Source organism: Saccharomyces kudriavzevii (assembly GCF_947243775.1).
Source record: "Saccharomyces kudriavzevii IFO 1802 strain IFO1802 genome assembly, chromosome: 13".
Taxonomy (NCBI): domain Eukaryota; kingdom Fungi; phylum Ascomycota; class Saccharomycetes; order Saccharomycetales; family Saccharomycetaceae; genus Saccharomyces; species Saccharomyces kudriavzevii.
The window spans coordinates 581,121-600,129 of NC_079284.1; the positions used below are offsets into that span (position 1 = coordinate 581,121).

General features: G+C 40.3%; 9 protein-coding genes across 9 annotated transcripts; 4 read left to right on the plus strand and 5 right to left on the minus strand.

Moving 5' to 3' along the window:
* Positions 1–15: 15 nt before the first annotated feature.
* On the minus strand, positions 16–1,842 carry CEP3 (Cep3p; the record flags this gene model as incomplete). The annotated part of the gene is made up of 1 exon (XM_056230407.1): positions 16–1,842. One exon carries the CDS (start codon positions 1,840–1,842, stop codon positions 16–18), a length of 1,827 nt encoding a protein of 608 aa, XP_056084328.1.
* A 195-nt stretch (positions 1,843–2,037) lies between these two features.
* On the minus strand, positions 2,038–3,558 carry SKDI13G2990 (uncharacterized protein; the record flags this gene model as incomplete). The annotated part of the gene is made up of 1 exon (XM_056230408.1): positions 2,038–3,558. One exon carries the CDS (start codon positions 3,556–3,558, stop codon positions 2,038–2,040), a length of 1,521 nt encoding a protein of 506 aa, XP_056084329.1.
* A 655-nt stretch (positions 3,559–4,213) lies between these two features.
* On the minus strand, positions 4,214–5,779 carry SKDI13G3000 (aldehyde dehydrogenase family protein; the record flags this gene model as incomplete). Its single annotated transcript, XM_056230409.1, has 1 exon — positions 4,214–5,779. The coding sequence occupies one exon, from the start codon at positions 5,777–5,779 to the stop codon at positions 4,214–4,216; it is 1,566 nt and encodes a 521-aa protein (XP_056084330.1).
* A 724-nt stretch (positions 5,780–6,503) lies between these two features.
* EAR1 (Ear1p) lies at positions 6,504–8,147 on the minus strand (the record flags this gene model as incomplete). The annotated part of the gene is made up of 1 exon (XM_056230410.1): positions 6,504–8,147. The coding sequence occupies one exon, from the start codon at positions 8,145–8,147 to the stop codon at positions 6,504–6,506; it is 1,644 nt and encodes a 547-aa protein (XP_056084331.1).
* A 595-nt stretch (positions 8,148–8,742) lies between these two features.
* On the plus strand, positions 8,743–10,770 carry HOT1 (Hot1p; the record flags this gene model as incomplete). The annotated part of the gene is made up of 1 exon (XM_056230411.1): positions 8,743–10,770. The coding sequence occupies one exon, from the start codon at positions 8,743–8,745 to the stop codon at positions 10,768–10,770; it is 2,028 nt and encodes a 675-aa protein (XP_056084332.1).
* A 551-nt stretch (positions 10,771–11,321) lies between these two features.
* Positions 11,322–12,986, plus strand: DDR48 (DNA damage-responsive protein 48; the record flags this gene model as incomplete). Its single annotated transcript, XM_056230412.1, has 1 exon — positions 11,322–12,986. One exon carries the CDS (start codon positions 11,322–11,324, stop codon positions 12,984–12,986), a length of 1,665 nt encoding a protein of 554 aa, XP_056084333.1.
* Positions 12,987–13,320: 334 nt separating this feature from the next.
* Positions 13,321–13,680, minus strand: SKDI13G3040 (uncharacterized protein; the record flags this gene model as incomplete). The annotated part of the gene is made up of 1 exon (XM_056230413.1): positions 13,321–13,680. One exon carries the CDS (start codon positions 13,678–13,680, stop codon positions 13,321–13,323), a length of 360 nt encoding a protein of 119 aa, XP_056084334.1.
* A 295-nt stretch (positions 13,681–13,975) lies between these two features.
* Positions 13,976–14,221, plus strand: SIP18 (Sip18p; the record flags this gene model as incomplete). The annotated part of the gene is made up of 1 exon (XM_056230414.1): positions 13,976–14,221. The coding sequence occupies one exon, from the start codon at positions 13,976–13,978 to the stop codon at positions 14,219–14,221; it is 246 nt and encodes an 81-aa protein (XP_056084335.1).
* A 491-nt stretch (positions 14,222–14,712) lies between these two features.
* ECM5 (Ecm5p) lies at positions 14,713–18,978 on the plus strand (the record flags this gene model as incomplete). The annotated part of the gene is made up of 1 exon (XM_056230416.1): positions 14,713–18,978. The coding sequence occupies one exon, from the start codon at positions 14,713–14,715 to the stop codon at positions 18,976–18,978; it is 4,266 nt and encodes a 1,421-aa protein (XP_056084336.1).
* Between the last annotated feature and the right edge of the window lie 31 nt (positions 18,979–19,009).

The window sequence follows — 19,009 nt, forward strand, 5'->3', positions numbered from 1 at the left end:
CTGTTGGGGATCTTATCAGGAGAGTATATTAGTAATGCTATATTCGGATTGGAAGTCTTCCACAATATCTCTAAACTCCCTGGACTCCGTACTTTCTTCATCTTCCTCCCCAAGCAGAGATTCTTCTCTGAGTCTGTTCAGTGGAACTAAGGACCCTAGTCCCTTGATGAGGGAAAACATTTCGTTATTTTTTAATTCAATTATCTTGACATCATTTTGTAAAATTTTGAAAACAGGATGATGAAATGAATCACCGGAGTCTGAAAGTCTGATATTGTCCCATAGCTGTTTCAATTTATTAAACCTTTCGATCAAATAAACTAGCTTATCTAATTTTGAACCAAATATCGGAGGAAGATTTGCAGTAAGTTCAGTGAGGTCTATTAGAAGTTCTTGGATAGCCTTCGATTCTATGAATATTTGATAAAAGCACATGAAAGATACCGCCCTCGTAACGGTCTGCAGCACCATTGGGTGTCTATTAAAAAAGTCAATTTCCATTTGAAAGTTCTTGACGATAAGACCGATGATTACTTTAGAATAGTGTATAACTTTTGGCAACGAATCTGATGTGTCATAATATATTAAATACATTTTGAATAATTTCCATGAAACAGTAGATGTTTGAAAAACTGCAATAAACTTTTCAAATTTACTATGACTTGATCTAGAATCTTCCTCCAACGAGTCTACCTTGTATTGAAGGATATCCAGCTCGCGCTTGATGGCATCTAATGTTTTTAAGGGTGGTTTTGATGCTTTGTTCAAGTACTGATCTAAATCCCTATCTAATGACATGATTTTCCAATGCAGAACTTCCGTGCTGTTTTCCTCTCTGTAGACATCGACATTAGGCAAATCCTGTAAATAAGCTGCATGTTGTAGTAAAGAAGAGACTTCTGTATGAAGTTCGATTGGTTTGCGTGGCCCGGATTGAAGATAGTCGCACCCACACAAACGATAAAAAATCCTTCCCAAAGTTACTTTTGCTATACTTTCGACAGGATCATCATTGAGTAACGGTCTAAAATCGTCCACATGAAAACTTTTAAAAATGTGAATACACTGTGTTAGTAGCGAGTTTGCCAACAATGGTTCCTCATATGAAAAAGTTGTGGTAGCAAGAATCAGATATGACTGAATGAACCTTATATCAGCATGTGCCATGAAATCGCATTCTTTCAATTGTAAGAGCGTGCAGCGTGCAAAGTTTTTGAACATAATTGACTGCAAGCTGTCTCCCCAGCTCAGCTCTTTATCACTACCCAGTTGTTCTTGAAGAGGGTATACAGAAAATATCTCCGATAGTTTCTCAACTGGCATGTAATAAATGCACATGGTAAAGACAGACCATATCAGCGCATCCCAGTATCGACTGTCAACGCTGTACTTCTCGTCTTGTCTTCTACTCCAGTACTGCTCTACCCTGAGGTACAGTTCGCTGATATCCCCAATGGACCCAAAATACAAAGCACCTAAATTTTCCATTGCAAAGTTCATTAGTTGAAACGATTGGTCTCTTTCGAGATAATTCATCCAAAACCTGCACTCTTCGATGTCTCTGCCCAAAGTAGACGGTATTCTATTGAGATCATTCGATTTCGTTTTGTATAGCCCAATGTTTGTAATCCAGTATTCATAGTTTTGCCAGAATAGTAATAGATCAGGAAGATATTCCTTAGAAGATGAGGTTGTTATCACTTTCGACAATTTTATGCATTCCGAATCCTGTCCCCTCTTTCTGCAGTTCCCGCACGGTATCATACGGTCACATTTGACTTTTCGTCTCGTACATACTGGACAGGGATGCTTGGATTTCAATTCGGTAGTACGATTAAACATCACAGATATTCAGAAATTTTTACCCTTTATTGTTATTATGGCCAATTTTCTCGAGTTGTAATATTTTTCTTCTTCTTGATTCTATATGGCGGCACGCACTTCAAGTCCACGAACAGGCAGAGGAAGTGAAGAGTAAGACGAAGCAAGATTTCATGTAACTTGAGATTTACATACTTACATAACTGCCTAACGATTTTATTTATCCGACGAAAAATCTATATGTACCGATTTTACTTGCAGGTAGTTATCAACGCCTGAGTCACCTGACTCTCTACCAATACCACTCATTTTGAACCCGCCGAAAGGGACCTTAGCCTCTTCCTTGTTAGTTTGGTTGATCCAGACGGTCCCCGCTTTGATATCACGAGCAAACATGTGTGCTTTCTTCACATCTTTAGTGAACACTGCAGATGCAAGCCCGTAACAGGTATCGTTGGCTAGTTTTAAAGCGTCATCGTAGGTTTCGAATTTGCTAACAACCACTACGGGACCGAATATCTCTTCCTGTAACAATTTCGATGTTTGTGGAACATCAGTGAAGATTGTGGGAGGGATAAAGTAGCCCTCGGCTGCCCTAACAGGGAACTCCGAAGTTTGAAACATGGACAGCTTTTCCTCCTTTTCACCGAGTTCGATGAACTTTTTAATACGGTCATACTGAGTGTTCGATATGACTGGACCAATAACGCAGTCCTTGTCGAATGGGTCAAAATTCTTTCCAAAATCCCACTCTTTCTCGGCAGTTTCCTTGAATTTCTTAACAAACTTATCGTAGATTGAACTTTGAACATAGATTCTTGAGTTGGCAGTGCAGATTTGTCCTGAATTAAAAAAAATACCATTTGCTAGCCATTTGACAGCCTTATCAAGTTCAGCATCTTCGAAAACAAGAGCAGGAGACTTACCGCCACATTCCAAGGTTATATCTTTGAGGTTAGATTGACCCGAAGCCTCCAACACCGACCCACCAACCTTTGTACTTCCTGTGAAAGAAATCTTGTCGATATCCATGTGTGTTCCTAAAGCCTTCCCTACGACGGAACCATACCCAGGTATAACATTAACGACACCAGGTGGAAAACCAGCCTTCTTGATCAAAGTAGCAAAATACAATAGAGATAAAGAGGTGTTCTCTGCAGGTTTGATAACCACTGTATTACCTGCAGCTAGTGCGCCCTGCAATTTTCTACATGCCATAGCTAGAGGATAATTCCATGGGACGATTTGAGCAACGACACCAAATGGGACCTTCAGAGTGTATGCGAACTTTTCAAATGTCAATGGTATAGTTTCACCCATATTAAATTTGTCTACTGCTCCTGCATAGTATCTTGTGAGTTCTACTATTTGGGCCAAGTCTTTCTTAGCATTAGAGTGAAAAGGCTTACCAGCGTCTAGAGTCTCCAAAGCAGCAAGGGTATCTTGCTCCTCTTCAATAAGCTTCAAAAGGTTCGAAAGGTATATGCCACGTTGTTCAGAAGATGTCTTTGACCAAACACCTTCAAAAGCATTTCTGGCGGCCTTTACAGCCTTGTCGACGTCTTTTTCACTAGCGGCTTGGAAGGAGGTTATAGTTTTACCTGTTGCAGGGTTTACAGTCTCAATCGCTCTGCCATCTGAAGATGGACAGAATTCGTTGTTGATGAACAACCCGAGTGGTTGTTTCAAGGTGATTTTCAACTGTGGAATCTCGAGGTCTGTATACAATTTGGACATTTTGTTGAGGACGTAGGTGATGGAGACTCAGAAAACATAATCGTGGAATGCGCTGAATACAACACCATTCAAAACTGCTACTTTATACTATTATTATCTTAATCACGCTTGGACACTTTGACACTATTCGTTAGATGTCCTCCTCCCTGCCCCTGACACGTACTGCGCACCCCTTAGCGACACTAGCAATTCGTCCTTGAAGGGGGAAAGTTAATAAAGTGCTTAGATCCTTTAATATTGTTAGTGGTGAAAATCCCTGAATGTATTAAAGGGCATAGAAGTAGGTCGGTACCGAACGGTAACAGCGATATGCTTGCCTGTTCTCTAGGGGAAACATACCATAAACGTCATTCCAGAGAAAAAAGAAAAAAGAAAATAGGAAGGACGACGCAATGTCGAAAGGCTAAAGAAGCTCTCTAATCAAAATAGCTTCTTGACGCAATTACCTATTAGCGAGTTATGCAGTTTTCCAATAATCTTTTTTTCACAGGGCTATCTTCAGCAAATGTGGAGTTCCATTTCGTGCGTCCTGGACAAAAATGAGTAGATTTAATTAGGTGGTAAAATATGAAATGCTAGTCACTGGGCTACTGTTCATGTATTGTCACCACAAACTTTTTATGAAAACTACACAATTACATTGTACTCTAACGTGTTAATTGTCAGAAGAAAGATTTACATGGACTGCCTTCGTTTGAAGATAAGTATCCACACCACTCTGTCCTAGTTCTCTACCAATACCACTCATTTTGAACCCGCCAAAAGGAACCGTGACATCTTCATCATTAGATGAGTTGATCCAGACAGTCCCTGCTTTGATATCACGAGCAAACATGTGTGCTTTCTTCACGTCTTTAGTGAACACTGCAGATGCCAGTCCGTAACAGGTATCGTTGGCTAGTTTTAAAGCGTCATCGTAGGTTTCGAATTTGCTAACAACCACTACGGGACCGAATATCTCTTCCTGTAACAACCTTGACGTCTGCGGAACATCAGTGAAGATTGTGGGAGGGATGAAGTAGCCTTTGGTTTTTCCGTTTGGAAATTCGGAAGTTTGGTAACTGCTCAACTTTTCTTCCTTTTCACCGATTTCGATGAACCCTTTGATACGGTCATACTGAGTACTTGATATAACTGGACCAACAACACAATCCTTATCGAACGGATCAAAGTTTCCTGCAATATCCCAGTCTTTCTTTGCGGTTTCCTTGAATTTCTTGACGAACGTATCGTAAATTGAACTCTGAACATAAACTCTTGAGTTGGCAGTACAATTTTGCCCTGAATTGTAGAAAATACCGGCTGCTATCCAGTTGATAGCCTTATCAAGTTCAGCATCTTCGAAAACAAGAGCAGGAGACTTACCACCACATTCCAGCGTAACATCCTTAAGGTTAGATTGACCCGACGCCTCCAACACTGACCCGCCGATCTTTGTACTTCCCGTGAAAGAAACCTTGTCGATGTCCATGTGAGATGCCAGAGCTTGGCCTACAACTGAGCCATATCCAGGAAGAACATTAACAACACCAGGTGGAAAGCCAGCCTTCTTGATCAAAGTAGAAAAGTACAGCAGAGACAAAGAGGTGTTTTCTGCAGGTTTAATGATCACCGTGTTGCCTGCAGCCAACGCGCCTTGTAGTTTCCAACAAGCCATGGCTAGGGGATAATTCCATGGGACAATTTGAGCAACGACACCAAATGGGACCCTCAAAGTATAAGCGAACCTTTCAAAAGTCAATGGTATAGTCGAGCCCTTGTTAAACTTGTCAGCGGATCCGGCAAAATATCTAGTAAGCTGCAAAATTTGTGTTAAATCACCTTTGGAATTGGAATAGAAAGGTTTGCCAGTGTCTAGAGTCTCCAAAGCGGCAAGGGTATCTTGCTCCTCTTCAATAAGCTTCAAAAGGTTCGAAAGGTATATACCACGTTGTTCAGAGGATGTCTTTGACCAAACACCTTCAAAAGCATTTCTGGCGGCCTCTACAGCCTTGTCGACGTCTTTTTCACTGGCGGCTTGGAAGGAGGTTATAGGTTCGCCCGTTGTAGGGTTTATGGTTTCAATCGTTTTGCCATCTGAAGATGGACAGAATTCGTTGTTGATGAACAACCCGAGTGGTTGTTTCAAGGTAATTTTCAGCTGTGGAATTTCGAGGTCTGTATACAACTTGAGCATGTTTCTCTCGCTTGTTTGATGATGTGGTTGATGTTGGTATAGCATATATAGAGCAATAGTTTCGTAGTATTCTCACCTGGCCCGCCCTTTTATATGAATATTTTTGAACAAGGCTGGAGTTAAGTGAGCATCGTCCGTTAACTACTAGTGTATCCCTGATACTTAAACGAATTAAAATGCTCGCCATTGAAAAGAGGGGTAATGTGTAGATGGTACTAGATTGTTATTTTTGGTATCTGAAAGCCGCCGGGTGCGTTAAAGGGTGTGAAGAAGTAAACGCAAAGCACGATAATAGCAACCTTCTATCATCTGGCGGCAAAAAGATAAGGACCATTCTGGATAAAAACGGGAAAAAAAATGATAGAGAAGAACGATAAGCAATTTTGGCAAATTCAAAAATCTTACTTGTAGTTCACGTCCTGAGGTTGTTAGAAGCAGTTTAAGATCTCTCTGCGTTTTTACTAGAGTACGGCAAAAGATAACAAAGAATTGCAAGTAGAAGGTGTAAAAACTATCATCATAAGAAGCGAAAAAAATATACGGGTCAACCAGTTGCCCTTAGTAGTGTATGTAAACATATGTAAATATATGTATAAACATCTATATGCCGTACTGTTATATCGAATAGGTGATAGTGCTGAAACCCTCCCGAAAAGAAGAATTATAGATTCCAATGCATATAAAATGGTAGCGCTTGAAATACAGCCGGAAAAAGAGTAGTGTGGATCGGGGCTGACATTTCAGCCTCGTCATTTTCACGCAATTCGTACTACATGCCATGCATCCTGCTTTCGTAATCACCAAATTCAGCAGTTTGTTCGCGATCTCTATCGCCTTCCCCGTTATCATTATCAGTGTTATTGGAAGATAATTCATCAGTCATTAAATTTCTGCTAGTTCCGATAATGCGGCGAGCTGGTGCAAATTTATCACTTTTCAAGTGGTGCTCATCGTCCGAATAACTTGGCGGTAACATAGGCAAGGAATCTAAATTAATTTCCTCATTGGTGATCTCTTTCCCAGTTGGGGGGGACATGGTGAATTCAAAACCTGGTGGTGGCGGTAATATTTCGCCGTTTCTTATAATTACATCGTCATTAACATTGGTAGTGCTGGCAGCGGCAGCAGTGTCAGTATCACCTTCTGAAAAATCGTCATCGAAATCATTATCTTCACCACCGCTTTCCAATAAAGTATCTTTGCCGTAGTCTTCGTAAGAAGGAGGAGGCAGTTTGATACCATTTGATTTTGCATACCCCCACTTCTTAACGTTTGCTTCAATGTAAACGAATCCGTAAGTACCAAAGTTTACGTGAATTTGACAAGGCACATTAGAGCCAATTACTGGATATAAGTATTTGAATTTCCAACCACGGATATGGCCACCAACGGATTTTTCATTCAGTTTTTTCCCGTTCCTGGTAAAAAAAACTGTTCCGCTGTGTGATCTATAGCCAATGCCTATAATGTCTCCTTTTTCACACTGTGGGAATAAAGTCTTCAATTGTCCGTTTAAGTTGAAGGAGTCGTTGAATCTTCTAGCTCCGTTCGAATCGTATGCTACTGAGTGATGATGTCTCCCTGGTAGCCTAAAATATGGGTAAGGCTGTGTGGAAAGACCAAACGAGATCAGGCTTTTCGATACGTCGTCATCGCTGTTTAATGGACCATCTGTCTCGAATATCTTGAATTCACAGTAGTATACTTTATTCGTGCATGGAATGGGTAAATTTGTGGATATAGAAGCGTCATAATTGTAATTTAGGAATGAAACCTCGGTTTTGTTTTCCACGATGACGGTATGGTTTGGCATGTCAGGATTTGGTTTGAATTCCCATGCGTAGGCTCCTTCCTCTTGGATATACTGTCTTGTTTGATCGTTCATGATCGGGTCCTCGCTGTTGGCATCCAAACTGTTACTTTCAGACTGTTGTAATAGTCCTTGATTAAGCAAGAACGGTGGATTTTGCTTGATGTACTCTTCCCCTTGCTTATAATAAAACTGTTCTTCAGGCGACAACCGTGCCAACTTATCTCTTACCTCATTAATATCGTCAAGATTGTTGGGCCACCTCAGATTCATGTTTTCCATCAGCCGTCTGCTATGGACATGTGAGCTGTTCTCATCATTATCGCTGAATAATGATATCCTTTGGCCAGGACCGTGCTCGCTATAATATGCTGTTATCAGCCGTGTAGCTATTTGCTTTGTAAAGAAATAGACAATACAGATGATGATGTAGACCACGACCAGGGTCCCGAACGCAAACAACATAATATCCATATTAAGTTCGTCAGCATCGTCTCCACCGTAGGATACATCATCACGTGGAATTACTGAGGACATACCACAGCGTATCTGTCCACCTACTGATCCGAGAACCAATGATTCTATCAGAAACTTGAATGACATTTTCTGTTTGCTTTTTTTCAACTTTTGGACCTCCGAAGCTTAAAACTTTCCAGAGAGATTAATTAGTAGAGGGATATAGATAACTACGAGATAGTTTTCTTGAAGATTCTGCAGCCAGGCGCCAGTCCTCTCAGTCTCTAATGCGCTATGACGAACCACTACCCCACGTACACAATAAAGCACTATCCTCAAAAATCTCACTGCTATAAAGAAAAAAATGAATGAATAGAACACTGCTCCCAGAGTTTAATGTCGATGATATTTCATTATGGCGTTTATATGGATAGCTTGGTTTTTGCCTTTTTTCTTTATAACGCACCGTTCCGAAGGAAAAAAATAAAAAAAAGGGCCGAGAGAGGGTCAGGTCTAAATGATTATTTTTCTAGGATTTTTGTCTGTTTTTTTAGGCTCTTCTATTTCAAAAGGGCCTCTGCTTAGGGCCTGTAGGGCTGAAGCATTTTGTATAGGTAGTCTATATCTTTCCATATTGTATATAATAGTTCATGCCAGGCCAGCATGTGTGGTTTATTAAATTTTGCTACTGTCGTTATTTTCCTTCTGAATGGTATTTATTATACTATAGGATGGGTATAGGATGAACAACCAAGTAAATGAAGATGCTATAGATATCAATCTTGGTCTCTCATTGCCCACCCATGTTTCGCCAGTGGCTGGCTCTGAGAGCGCTCGTAACAATAACGCCAGGACACTTCGCAGCGATGGGCATGATCTAGATGATAATATCTTGAGAAGTTCAGCCGTGATCTCGGCGCCCACAGGTACCAGTCAGCAGACTGAAGCCATTGGCGAGAAAGTGAGCAACGAGGAGCGAATGAACTCGAATCCTTCCGTTTCGAACTCGACTAGTGCGGGCACAGGGCGTATATTAAGTCAGTCTTTGACTAACGATTCACCATCGAACGAGATATCAACAGATCAGTTGAAGATTTTCCAGAGAATGGACGAAATGAGTGCAAGAATGATTGAAATGGAGGAGAGTTTCAACCAGCTATCTGGTAAGATCGCAGAACAAAATTCAATGGTTCTAAACTTGAAAGAAGATAATTATAAAGTTTTGAACAAATTGAATATTTTACTAAAGCTAGTGGCGCAGCCGATTGTGCGTCAAAGCTCCAACAACATCCAAAATAAGTATGCTGTCGAATTGCTAAATTCGATATCAGCCGTTAGCAGCGCTTATTTACAAAAAATGCAGAATACTGGTTCTGGCAAGCAGCACAATGCGGATTCATACGCAGGGCTCTCCAACGCCCGCTCCATTACAAACCAGCATCAAACCGCGAACGTAGCCATGGATGTAAGCGCTAATACCGCTCACTTAAACAGCCAATTTTCTAGTGCTTTAACTTCCATCATGCCGGATCAGCAGTCTAATCGATTCAATGGTTCTTCAAATATGAACCTTTCTCTTCCCAATCCAGGTTTCGGCCCTGTCCTGAATGCACAGATCAATCAGAACCAAACGCAGATTCAAAATCACAACACAGGCTCACACCAACAGATAAACCGTTCGCCCATTGCCTTCCCCAACGTTTCAAGCGACAAGGCGTTTAAGCTGAACCCCAACGGGATCAAACGGCGCAGAAGAAATACCCAAAACAACTACAATGCGGGCGCTCATGGCGTTGGTACAAATGCTACACATAGGCCCATATCAATGCTGTCTCCGTTGACGAACTCGCATAATTCTACAACTAGTATGAACTATACCCCTTCATCCATCCATTCGAGCGTTACCAGCGCTTCAAATTCATTCCATGATTTAAATTCGTTAAATAATTTCGGAACGGCAGCAGCTTTAAATTTGCCTAGCTTAGCCCTCGATAACGCTCCATTTCCCGCAAATCCGAATGCTATACCCTGTAACAATAACAATAATTCTCAGCAGCCTATGTCGTTCTCTCAATTAATTAATCAAGATAGCGGTGCTTCTGAATTGCTTCCTAACAGTAATAGTGGGGTGAATACGAATATTATAAATAGAAACAGAGCCTCAACTTTGCCATCGTACTCAAAGTCTATGGTAATGAAAAGCACAGTTGATGATGACGGCTATCAAGAAGACGATGATGATGGTGATGATGAAGGCGATGGTCGGGATAATGAAGAAGATAGCACTGCTGAGGAAGATGAAGTGGATGATGAGATTGAGACTGATATCAAGAGCACCTCTGTCAACAAGCGGAGAAGAAACTTGCATCACAAAAGAAGCAGTTCTCCCAACGGTAGAAAAAAATATCACGATGAGCCAACAGATAGAAATAACACCAACACCAACTCCGATCTACATTATCGGATACTGAAAGCGCCCACTGACGTGAAGACGATATGGGAAGAATACATTGCCGGCATAAGAGGAAACCCGTCGATCAAGCATCTTGAATCCAAATATGGTAACAAGTGGAGGCAGAATAAAAACAAAAAGACCTTTTCGAGAAGAAAGAGATTATACAAGTTCATTTTGAATGGCATCGAAAAAGGCAAAACGGCGCAAGAGATGATAGAGATCCTAGAGAATAAAAGGCTATACAAAGATGACGAGGATGGCGAGGTGAAGAAAAGAACTATTGGCTGGCTGCAAGAAAGTCTTGCCGGGATATAAAAGGCCTTCCCGTCATAAATAGATATATAAATCATAAAGAGGGAATGAAACAGAATTAGCAACTATAACTGCATTTTTGGCTAATCAATGAAAACCTCAAGTGTCGTTCCTTCTGGAGAAAAGAGTACGAGCCATGGATTTTTTTTCTATCCTGAAAAGTGCATATTACGTAAATCACTGCGTCCAGGAAGGTTGCTAGTGCTGGGCTAGGCCACCATAGTTTCGGTGTGGTAAACTTCCAAAACCTTCGGGAAGGCGAAAAAAACCACTCCGAAGGCTCGAGGATGACAAATCCGCCCCCTTAGTTTGTTGCCATATAAGCTTGGCACCGACGAAAAAGGCAAAAACGAGAAGAATGTCGTACCAGGACATTTACAACCACGTTGAGAATTCCTTCAACAGCGCCCCTTTTGGGTTATATAAGTAGACGCCATTCCTGGTGTGCAAAAACTATTTTCCTGAGAACACTTTGTATTTGATCTTGAACTTGAACTTTAGTAAAATAGTTCTTTAGGTAACTAATACATACAGTGGAAAAGAAATTTGCAACAATGGGTTTATTTGATAAAGTTAAGCAATTCGCCAACAGCAATAGCAATAACAACAGTTCTGGTAATGATAATCAGACCGATTACGTTTCCAAGGCCGAAAACATGATCGGTCAAGATAGAGTCAGCCAATTCAAGAGCAAGATTGGTGAGGACAAATTCGACAAGATGGAGTCTAAGGTTCGTCAACAGTTCTCTAATACTTCGATAAATGACAACAATGACAACTCTTACGGTTCTTCTAACAATGATGACTCTTACGGTTCGTCAAATAAGAACGATAACTCGTATGGTTCATCCAATAACGATGACTCTTACGGATCTTCTAACAAGAACGATAACTCATATGGTTCGTCTAACAATGATGATTCCTACGGTTCTAACAATGACGACTCCTACGGTTCTTCCAACAAGAACAATAGCGATTCCTATGGGTCTTCTAACAACGACGACTCCTACGGGTCTTCTGACAAGAAGAAGAGTTCCTACGGTTCTTCCAATAACGACGACTCCTACGGTTCTTCCAACAAGAACAATAGCGATTCCTACGGGTCTTCTAACAACGACGATTCCTACGGGTCTTCTGACAAGAAGAAGAGTTCCTACGGTTCTTCCAATAACGACGACTCCTACGGTTCTTCCAACAAGAACAATAGCGATTCCTACGGGTCTTCTAACAACGACGATTCCTACGGGTCTTCTGACAAGAAGAAGAGTTCCTACGGTTCTTCCAATAACGACGACTCCTACGGTTCTTCCAACAAGAACAATAGCGATTCCTACGGGTCTTCTAACAACGACGATTCCTACGGGTCTTCTGACAAGAAGAAGAGTTCCTACGGTTCTTCCAATAACGACGACTCCTACGGTTCTTCCAACAAGAACAATAGCGATTCCTATGGGTCTTCTAACAACGACGACTCCTACGGGTCTTCTAACAAGAACGATAACTCATATGGTTCCTCCAACAACGATGATTCCTACGGTTCTAACAATAACGATTCCTACGGGTCTTCTGACAAGAAGAAGAGTTCCTACGGTTCATCCAATAACGACGACTCCTACGGTTCTTCCAACAAGAACAATAGCGATTCCTATGGGTCTTCTAACAACGACGACTCCTACGGGTCTTCTAACAAGAACGATAACTCATATGGTTCCTCCAACAACGATGATTCCTACGGTTCTAACAATAACGATTCCTACGGGTCTTCTGACAAGAAGAAGAGTTCCTACGGTTCATCCAATAACGACGACTCCTACGGTTCTTCCAACAAGAACAATAGCGATTCCTACGGTTCGTCAAATAAGAACGATAACTCGTATGGTTCATCCAATAACGATGACTCTTACGGATCTTCTAACAAGAACGATAACTCATATGGTTCGTCTAACAATGATGATTCCTACGGTTCTAACAATGACGACTCCTACGGTTCTTCTGACAAGAAGAAAAGTTCCTACGGTTCTAACAACAGCGACTCTTACGGGACCTCTAACAGAAATAAGAGCTCCTACGGTTCGTCTAACAACGATTCCTACGGTTCCTCCAACAACGATGATTCCTACGGCTCTAATAACAACAGCAATTCGTATGGCTCTAACAACGACGACACTTACGGTTCTAATAACAACAACTACAGTTCCAACAATGACGACAATTACTAGGTTGCCTGATCCGTTCTACCAAATAAAAAACATTATATTACTTAGTTTAACTATATGTATAAGGTGTTTATTTACATTGGCGAGATGCCTCGTTTCATAAACTTTTCCTCTGTTAATTCGCGATTATTATGAAAAGATACTTCGTGTTTTGTATCATTCATTCCTATGCCCGGCCCCCTTTAATTTATTGTATTGCTCCTGGTAGTCAGGCTTGCGAGTGTTATCACTGATATTATCATCCTTGCCGTTCTTGTCCTTACTAGCCATTTCTTTGAAGGCATCGTTTACGACCTTGGCATCTCCTTGTAATTTCTCCTTTGAGCTCTGGAATATTTCATTCACTTTTTGCTGATCTGTATTCATTTTGAGTGTCTTGACTGTGGAGCTTTCCTTTATTGAATCTTTTAGAAGGTGAAGGGAGAGCAACCCAGAATACTGTTTTATTCTTCCTATCGTTATATAGATAATTCTGGCCAGAAACCAACTGCCCCTTAGATTGGCAGGCAAGTAAGGTGTAGTGCTGCACAAACAATCTGGCCACCTCAAAGATGGTCAAATTCCCTTTAACATTACGTATTGCTTCTGCATATAATCCGCCCCCTCCTAGGACTCCCCTAAAGGATTTCAGTGTCCCTTTAAAGCAACATTTCTTCCTTCTTCCGTCATGAGCTAGTCTGCTGAGTCTAATCAGCATCGTTATGTCATAAGTTCGGGTTTTTAGCCGGCTCATAGTAATTGGTGAATAGGCCTAACGAAGTAGCACACCTTTAAAGGGTGTCCGTAAACTAATGATCATGAATGAAGTCCAGCGCGAAGTATTGAGAAAGATAGAGCTGGGAGAGGAATTACATCCCTCAAAAGCAGTTTGTAAAAACATATATAAACCCGCATAGTTTTGCTAACTGCTCTGTCCATCTAGCTCTTTAATGTCTTACTGGAACAAATGTATTAGCAAAGTATAGCAAAGTATAACAAGCAATACGGTCAAGATGTCTAACATGATGAACAAGTTCGCTGAAAAGCTACAAGGTAACGATGATTCCCACGAGAAGGGCAAGAACGCACAATCCTCCAAGAAGGAAAAGAGTGACATGAAAATGGACATGGGCATGGGTCATGATCAATCTGAAGAGAAAAGGAATATGGGCATGGCTCGTGATCAACCTGAAGGGAAAATGAACGCTGGCAGAGGTATTGCAAACGATTGGAAGACATATGAAAATATGAAAAAATGAAGCGAGATCTTTCAACGTTTAGTCGTTTCATTCTTATTTACGTTTTCATGAGTTATTTTTTACTTTTATGTTAGTTTTTATAATCCAAATCAATAAGTGCTTACTCTTTAGCAGAATTTTTTTTGTAGTCCGTATATATTATCATTTTATACTGCCAGATGCATTCTCCAATGCGCTTACTGCGACTGCAGAAAATGGGGATGATGGTTGAGAGTTAAATTTCACTCCATTTGCGTCCACTTCCTTGAATGCTTGGTTAAAGTTACCTTACTCCACATCTTCGCCTGATCGTTGACCGAGGATAATGTGTGTGAACGTAACCATTTAAGCGTACAGCGACCGTGAACCGTGGAAGAAGGGCCTACTTGATACCGGGAGCACTGGAAACAAACGCAGCTTGGAGGAGATTACTCTTCGAATAACTTTGCAATTTATTCCAAGCTTTGAATCATCATATATTCTTGTACATAACGTCCATCCCAACAAATATTATGAGCGGACATGATTCTGTTACAAAAATATCCCATATCCTTAATGAACCGATTACAGAAAAGGTGACGTTGCAAAAACGAGTTAACTCAAGTTCCACAGCGAGAGATTTTGAATTGGGGACTCAAGAAGGTACCTCGACTAAACGATCGAAATCACCGGAGAGCGCAGCACCTTTTACTTCGAGTCATCACTTCAACCCATTTCTCTATACACCGTTTAAATCTCGTGCCACAGCGCCATTTGTCCCTGAATTAGTAAGGGGTGTGGACTTGGCAAGCCCGCCAGAGGATGATCCTGCAAGAGTGTTTCACGAAAAGACTGGGTTGTTCTATCAAATATCTTCCCACTCCATCCCAACTTTTATAGTGCCAGAAAAGGAACTTCCAGACCCAATAACATTTTATGAATCGGTGCAAGATTTAGGGTCAATTTACGGTTGTGTCAAATTAAAGACTTCGCCAGGAACTGATAATTTTGCTCAACTAAACGTCAACATAGATCGCTTTTGGTTCAAAGCAAGAAAACAGTCTTTTGATTCAAATGAATCACAGAGAGCCCGAATAATTGACTTCCATGCCAAACTCTACAAGTTCCATAATAAAAAAAAAAAAAAAAGTGTCTTAACAAGGATTCCAAGTATTGATAAACGCACCTTAAATTTATATAGATTGAGAAGTTGTGTAAAGCTTAGGGGAGGCTTCAATGCAGTTTGTGAGAAAAAATTATGGGCTCAAATAGGAAGGGAATTAGGTTACTCAGGTAGAATTATGAGTTCACTGTCAACCTCTTTGAGATCTGCCTATGCAAAGATATTATTGGATTTTGATGAATACGAGGAAGAACAGCAACATATATTTAATTACGAAATAAATGAAGAATCGCTGGAGTCACCAACTTCTCACAATCCAAATCAAAGGAAAAGGGGTGGAGAAGATATTTTGCATGAGGATGAGACTTTTTATAAAAGGAGTAAAATACATCACGAGATCTTCAAAGCCGGATCAATCAATCATGAATTCAAACGAATGAAGGACATAAAGCACATAAAAGGGTTTCCAACCTACTTTGACTCTCTAACTGAATATAAGTTAGGTTACACAAAATTAACAGAGACCACCTTACCAGGCTATGACTTCACTTTTTGGGAGAATGGTATGGAAATATACGATAAAAGCATATTCGAAACGAGAAGTTCTCCCGTGTATAATTTGAGACAATACTACGAAAAAAGTCAAGCTGTTTTCAGCGCCGTTGCGACGAAATATAACAACGACTATCCAGCTTTATTTGCAAGCCATTCGAAATTGCCTCAAGAAGAATTCGAAAAGTTGTATTTTCATTTGTTATCGAAGCCGCGTATTGATTTTGAAATTGACACAGGCCCTGATCTATCGGCTTCTATTAGATCTTCAAGAAACGACTTAACTGATAAAAAAGTGGGCAGCGGGAATATTCTACATCGCTGGAATTTAGACGACATCCCCCTCAGTGAATCATCGCTTTTGAAACATCTTGATTTAGATATGGCAGATTTTACAAGAACCAGTTATGATGTCGGAATGCTATTCTCATGCCAAGGCTGGTCTGTTTCGGACCATTTTTTACCATCAATTGACTACAACCATTTGGGTTCTACGAAATTGATATATAGTATTGCTCCGAAAGATATGGAGAAATTCGAAAACTTAATTGCTCGAGGAAAAAAAGAAGGGAATGTCTTTCAGTCAAGGCCTCACTATTCGGCTTCCGATGAGGAATGGAGGAGTTTCTCAGAGACCGACTTTTACAAGTCACTCCTAGAGGCGGAACAAAACACCGATTTTTTAAACACCCGAAATACTTCAAGGAATACATCCTCAGAATATAAGATACCAACGGGAGCAAATTCTTTTCGTGATGGTTTGCAGAGCGATTTACAATTTGAACCCAATTTTGTTTCATCCAACGGTATAAAACTATATAAAACAAGACAGGAGCAAGGCTCATACGTTTTCAGGTTTCCAAAGGCGTTCACATGTTGTATCGGATCGGGTTTCTATTTATCCCAGAAAGCAACTTTTGCACCAGTCTCATGGTTAAAATTCAGCTTTGAGGCAGCTAACTGGATATCGGAGCAGCGAATACTTCCGGGTTTAGATATAATCCAATTAGTGGCTAATGTGTTGCTGAATTCAGATAACGCCGATTTAAAGCGCACATGCCGTAATTTGATAATTAGTCATGTTCATGAAGAAGCAGAAAACCGCAAAAAATTAAAAGACCTATTTGGCACTGTGGATGTGGTCTATAACAAGTTGGACTATATTTCAGACATCAGTTTGGATCCAACAGGGATTTCAAAAATCGTCGTGACACATGGTGCGTTGCAGCGTGTTTTATCTTTGAAAGAATTTCTGGCACTTTTGGATAAATCAGAGAATGGTATTTATAATATATGCGGCATTCCAATACATGACCAGACTGGTAATCTCAACATCTGCCTGCACCTGTATTTTGATGAGGAAAGCCTTAACGATGCTCTTGATGGCTTGGATAATCCTTTAAAGGCACATTTAACCATCCTTGGCGAAAGTCTTGAAATGAAATGGGACGCATTGATGACGTCCACCTTCAGAACTAGAACGGTCCCATTAAATATCATACAGTATTTGCTTTCTCATACTGATAGCAATACTGAGTTCAATCGAATGTTACGCTTTAACTTTGATGATGCTTTACTACTTATAGAAAAATGCAAAAAATTTATCATTGCTTGCATGGAGTCTTCCCATAGCATTGAGTGTGTAGATTTCGGTAATGGCTTCAATTTACGTCATTTACCGCTGGAACTGTCTAGCAACACGGTCAATAAGTTGGAGAGCTTGTATGATAGTGTCCAGAAGTGTTCCATTGATTTTCCTGAGAGGCTAGAAATTGCTAGACTGTATCACATATCTCGGCAGTTTCCTATTGATAATAAAGATATCATTGATGGTAATAACTTGAATTTGCTCAAGGAATTATATCAGAGATCATTGAGTATACCACTGAAGGCCTCTTATTGGGCTGGATTGACCAAGAAAATCTGTAGGCTTGAGTGGTTGTCAGTGTATGAGCATATATTCATTGAACGGAGTGATACCAAAGATGAAGATCCTATAAATTACTCACTCCCATCGCTATATTCTTACTTGAAATTTGGCTTGAAATACTGTGACGCTGAAGATACAGATAAAATAGGCAATGTTAGAGAGGTGATTTTAAAATATCAAGATACAATGCAAAAGATTCGAATTTTCTTTGAAAAGGAATCGCCCTCAAAAATATTATTAAGTGATTTGGAAAATGTTCTACTAGGTATCGAGAAACACCGTTTACCCATACAGAGTATCTTTTTAAGTGAGCTAGACTGCGTTATCAAAGAAATTGAACGTGCCAAAAGAAACAGCGGTGTGACTTTTTTATCTAGTGCTGACAATATTAATGAAATGGACGAACTTCTCAGCAAAAATGACCGCAAATTTGTGATGTTCGTAAATCAGTTTAATGGTTCAAGATTAGACAAGAGACCACGGGTTGACGATAATCAAAAACAAATAAGAACAAAACAGGAACTAAAAACCTACAAATTATGGAGTCATCATTTGGATCGGATACTGCAAAAAAATAAACTCGCCAAAATACTTCCTTTAGTCTTCAGGTGTTTAGATTTGGAATTGGACGAGTATATTTCTTTGGAAAACTGTGCTAAATTTCAAACAAAATATTGCTTTTGTAGAAAAGTTGAAGAAGGCAGCGCTATGGTGGAATGTGAACTTTGCAAGGAATGGTACCATGTCGATTGTATCAACGAGGGTAAGTGGGTTCCACCTGATGATGTGAATGTCTTATTTGTTTGTCCAATATGCACGCCTTCTAATATGACCACAAAGGCTACCGAAGGCCCGGTTTTTGAATTTAGCGACTTGAAGAGACTACTTATAGATTCGTTAAAACTAAGCATAATTCCAAACCCTCCAGTTTTGAAGAATCTTTTCGACGTTTTTGCATTGACTTTGAACTTCAGGAACAAAATGCAAGCAGAACTATTCACTAAGGATGGTTTCATAAATCAGTCAGCATCTACGCACAAGATCAAGTATTATTTAAAGAAGTTGAGAGGCTCCAAGTGTAATTTTACTGACCTGGCAGGTCCCTTAACGCGGTATTGTCAGGAGAGAGACGCAAAGGTTATAAAACGGCTTGAAGAAAATGGAAGAACTATAATCACAGGATTTCCAAACTAGATTAGGAAGTTTTTCCGACAAAAAAGAAAAT